This window comes from Mesitornis unicolor, unplaced genomic scaffold (genome assembly GCF_000695765.1).
Source record: "Mesitornis unicolor isolate BGI_N332 unplaced genomic scaffold, ASM69576v1 scaffold37746, whole genome shotgun sequence".
Classification (NCBI taxonomy): Eukaryota; Metazoa; Chordata; class Aves; order Mesitornithiformes; family Mesitornithidae; genus Mesitornis; species Mesitornis unicolor.
The window spans coordinates 35,789-38,998 of NW_010192347.1; the positions used below are offsets into that span (position 1 = coordinate 35,789).

Consider the following 3,210-nt stretch of genomic DNA (forward strand, 5'->3'; position numbering starts at 1 on the left):
GTGCTTGGTTATGTGCAATCAGCTTCAACCACACGATAGCCTAGGAAGTCCACTGACCACTCTGATTAGTCTAAGATGAGAAAAGTTAAAGATGGCGGTTATTACAAAAATATAGGTTGTTCAGTAACAACTTTCTGCTAAAGAGAGCACCCTTAGCACTGAAAAAGTCAACTGTACTATTTAGTGATGCATACTGAGGTGCCCAGTGTCTCGTTTTGAGTTCACAGAAGTCAGATTTTTCATTTTCTGTGTGACATTCCCAATACAAGCTATTCAGCAAGCCTACCCATGTCTTAAATAGGGCAAGAAACTCATACAGCCTGTTACGAGCACGGCTAAAGCACACAACAGCTTCTTACAATGCAGCTGTATATACTTTTTACTGGTACTTACGGTGAGAGAGAAGAAAGTTTAGACAAAGGCCTCATCACAAATTTATCTCAACTTACAGTTTTAACAGTTTAGGTTACTGGGACACACCTATACAGGACAAATAAAATTTTAAAAAAGAAAAGAAAAAAAGAGTAGAATTTATCTTCCCATTTGTGGGTAAACTCAAAAATGAGTTTGTAGGCATCAAGAAACTCCATAACCACAACAACTGACAGATACTGGTCAATCTTGTGGTCCACCACAGTTACAGCATGGCAAGTAACATCATCCTCTTCAGAAAGTTGGCAACAGAATATGCAACAGAACAGAGCGACACAGAGTGAGGAGGAGCTACACAGGAAAAAGGCTGTGGTACTGGCCACCATAAATGACAGCTTTATTCAGCATTAGAACTAACCAACAAATTTCATTTTTTTTGACACAAAAGGAGCCTTAAATCAGACGGAGATATCGTCAGCGCCGTCCAGGAGACCGAGCCACAGAATTTGTTCATATGTTCATTTGTTCAAGATTATGTGACACTCCCTCTTGAAAAAACAAACATCCTCTTCAGAAACAACAGCTATCTCTCTCCTACACCAAAAACTCACTTTCCTGTAAAGCCTTGAGATGCATGCGTTTGTATAAAAAACACCCATGCGCGCACACACCAGAACAGAAGCCTGAAAAATCTCGAGTCACCTAACCAGAAATGTTAAAACTGCTGAAAAGAACGCTACTACTATTAAGTGCCTTCAAAGCCAAGTGAGTAGAGCAAGTGGGAACAATTTGTAGAATCAGCAATACAAAGATGGGACATGAGATGTAGGAAAACACAGACTTAACCCCAAGTTTTCTGCTGCTGGGAGACAGAAAATTATCCACAGGGCACACAATGCAGCAGATGACTTAAAAATCTAGTCACAAGGGAATAGTACACATACTGGCAAGTACTTTTTAATGACACTTCCAAAATAAATCTAACTATATCTTGCCTTAATTACATTTTTAAGCATTATTTAATTTATGTAATTGCTTTATGAACTCTACCAGTAGATCCAGTGAGGCTTAAAAAAAAAAATATTGAAAAAAGGGCACTCCCAACAAGGATTCCCTCTCAGAGGGCTGAACTGCAGCTCCCAAGAATAAAAAAAGATACTAAAGGGATTTGCCATCCTAAAAAAAACCAAAAGAGTTGGAAAAAATAAATCACTTGAAGTTCTAGAGAAGCAAATGAGGGCAGAATAGGCTCCACTACTGCCAAGCCTGGATTCCCTCTTTTCTGGATCTGTTTAACCAGTCTCTCTTCCAACTGCCATGCGAGGAGGCCTGAGCAACCTCAAAGCTAACTAAGCTTGCCTCAGTTAATACTGATTAGGAAAATCAGTTATGTTTTAACTTCAGTTTTGCAACATCTCACTGATTATGACAGTCTCTCTCACACAGAAGGGGTATAAAATGTATTTGGAAAGGGGCAGGGAAGAAGTGGAGGTCAAGTATACCAATTGCAAGCAAATCTCCATCCAGCCTCTACTCATTTCCCCAAAAACCCACTCCCCACACCATGCAGTGGGTGCAGCTAAGAGGGAACAGGAGGTAGTGCAGCTCATGCATCTGCTTCCTGCGTGACACGAGGGAAGGCTGCACCAAGCATCACAGGCAGGTCCGTGCTGAAGCCCAGGCCTCCTGGCCCACATGCAGGAGAGGAGCAGCAGGCATGCTGCAGGTCTGTCCACTAGAAGGAAAGAGAGTGGGGATGTAGCCTGTTCCAGGACCACAGTCTTTGATGATGGCTACAAAGAGGGTCCCATAAGAGGAGGTACTTCAGCAGTCTGTTCGACACCAGTCCTGCAGAAAATGCAATCAGAACAGGTTTTTGAAGGCCACATTACCGATAGCCAGGAAGCAGCCTGTAGCAGACTGATTAGAGGGTTGTGAGAACCACAAGTTAAGTGTGCATCACATCACTCAACTAAATCAAGACTGGGTGGAAAGGTAGGCATGACAACTATTTACAAACAACTGAGGAGCGGTCATACCAGTAGCAGCGAGGGAATCATATTTAGGGCAATGGAGAACACAGCACGTGTCCGCCCCATGTTTGCATCGCTCTACCTGAGCTTGCCTTTCTCCTACCCAAGTTATTAACTTCCTGAGCCACTGGCTACAACAAACAAGCTCTTTTCAAAACTGCACCATAGCAGAGCCAGCCTAAGAGAGGTTATAGGGAGGATGGTTAAGAGCAGAGAGACAAAATCAGGAAGAAAGAACAGCAGGAAAAGTTTCCGGACAGTTTGTTTTCAGCTGTGGGAATAACTTCCCAAAGGAAGTGGTACGAGATTAACCACTTGGGTCACTTGAAACTCAACACGACAAAGCACTAAAATTTTGCACTCACATCAGAAATTCAAACATATCCTAGAGAAACTCACATCCCTCTAAATCTGTCCTTCCCAAGGGTGGGCATAACGAGGAACATGATGCAGATTGGACAACCAAACGAACAGGGCAGAATGAGCTCCCTGGCTGCACACAAAGAACATCAGATTTTTAACTGCTAACATTTCATTTTGAAATAACTCTGGTTCATTTATCACGTGGCTGGCAAAGAGATACAGCACTTACCAGCTTCAGCTTTGATTAAGGTACAGTCTCATTCTGCATGCCTGTCAGGTTTGCACTTTTCAGCTGAAACTCCTTTGAAAAGGACAAAAGTTGAAGGTGTTCACATCCTAAACTTGCCTTGTCTTGCCTACCTATTGCCAGTGGCTCACTGTTTTTGCAAGCCTTATAAATATAGCCTTAGGCAAGCTTGCAAAATGCTACTTAATCATTTGC

The 3,210-nt window shown here is 42.4% G+C and overlaps 1 protein-coding gene across 1 annotated transcript in view; it reads right to left on the bottom strand.

Annotated features, from left to right (window-relative positions):
- Positions 1-2,471, bottom strand: part of ITGB1 (integrin, beta 1 (fibronectin receptor, beta polypeptide, antigen CD29 includes MDF2, MSK12)) — a 34,819-nt gene extending 32,348 nt beyond the window's left edge. Inside the window, exon 1 of the mRNA XM_010187061.1 lies at positions 2,412-2,471. Within this exon, the coding sequence (XP_010185363.1) occupies positions 2,412-2,471 (60 nt within the window). The remainder of the gene's footprint in view (positions 1-2,411) is intronic.
- Positions 2,472-3,210: the final 739 nt, after the last annotated feature.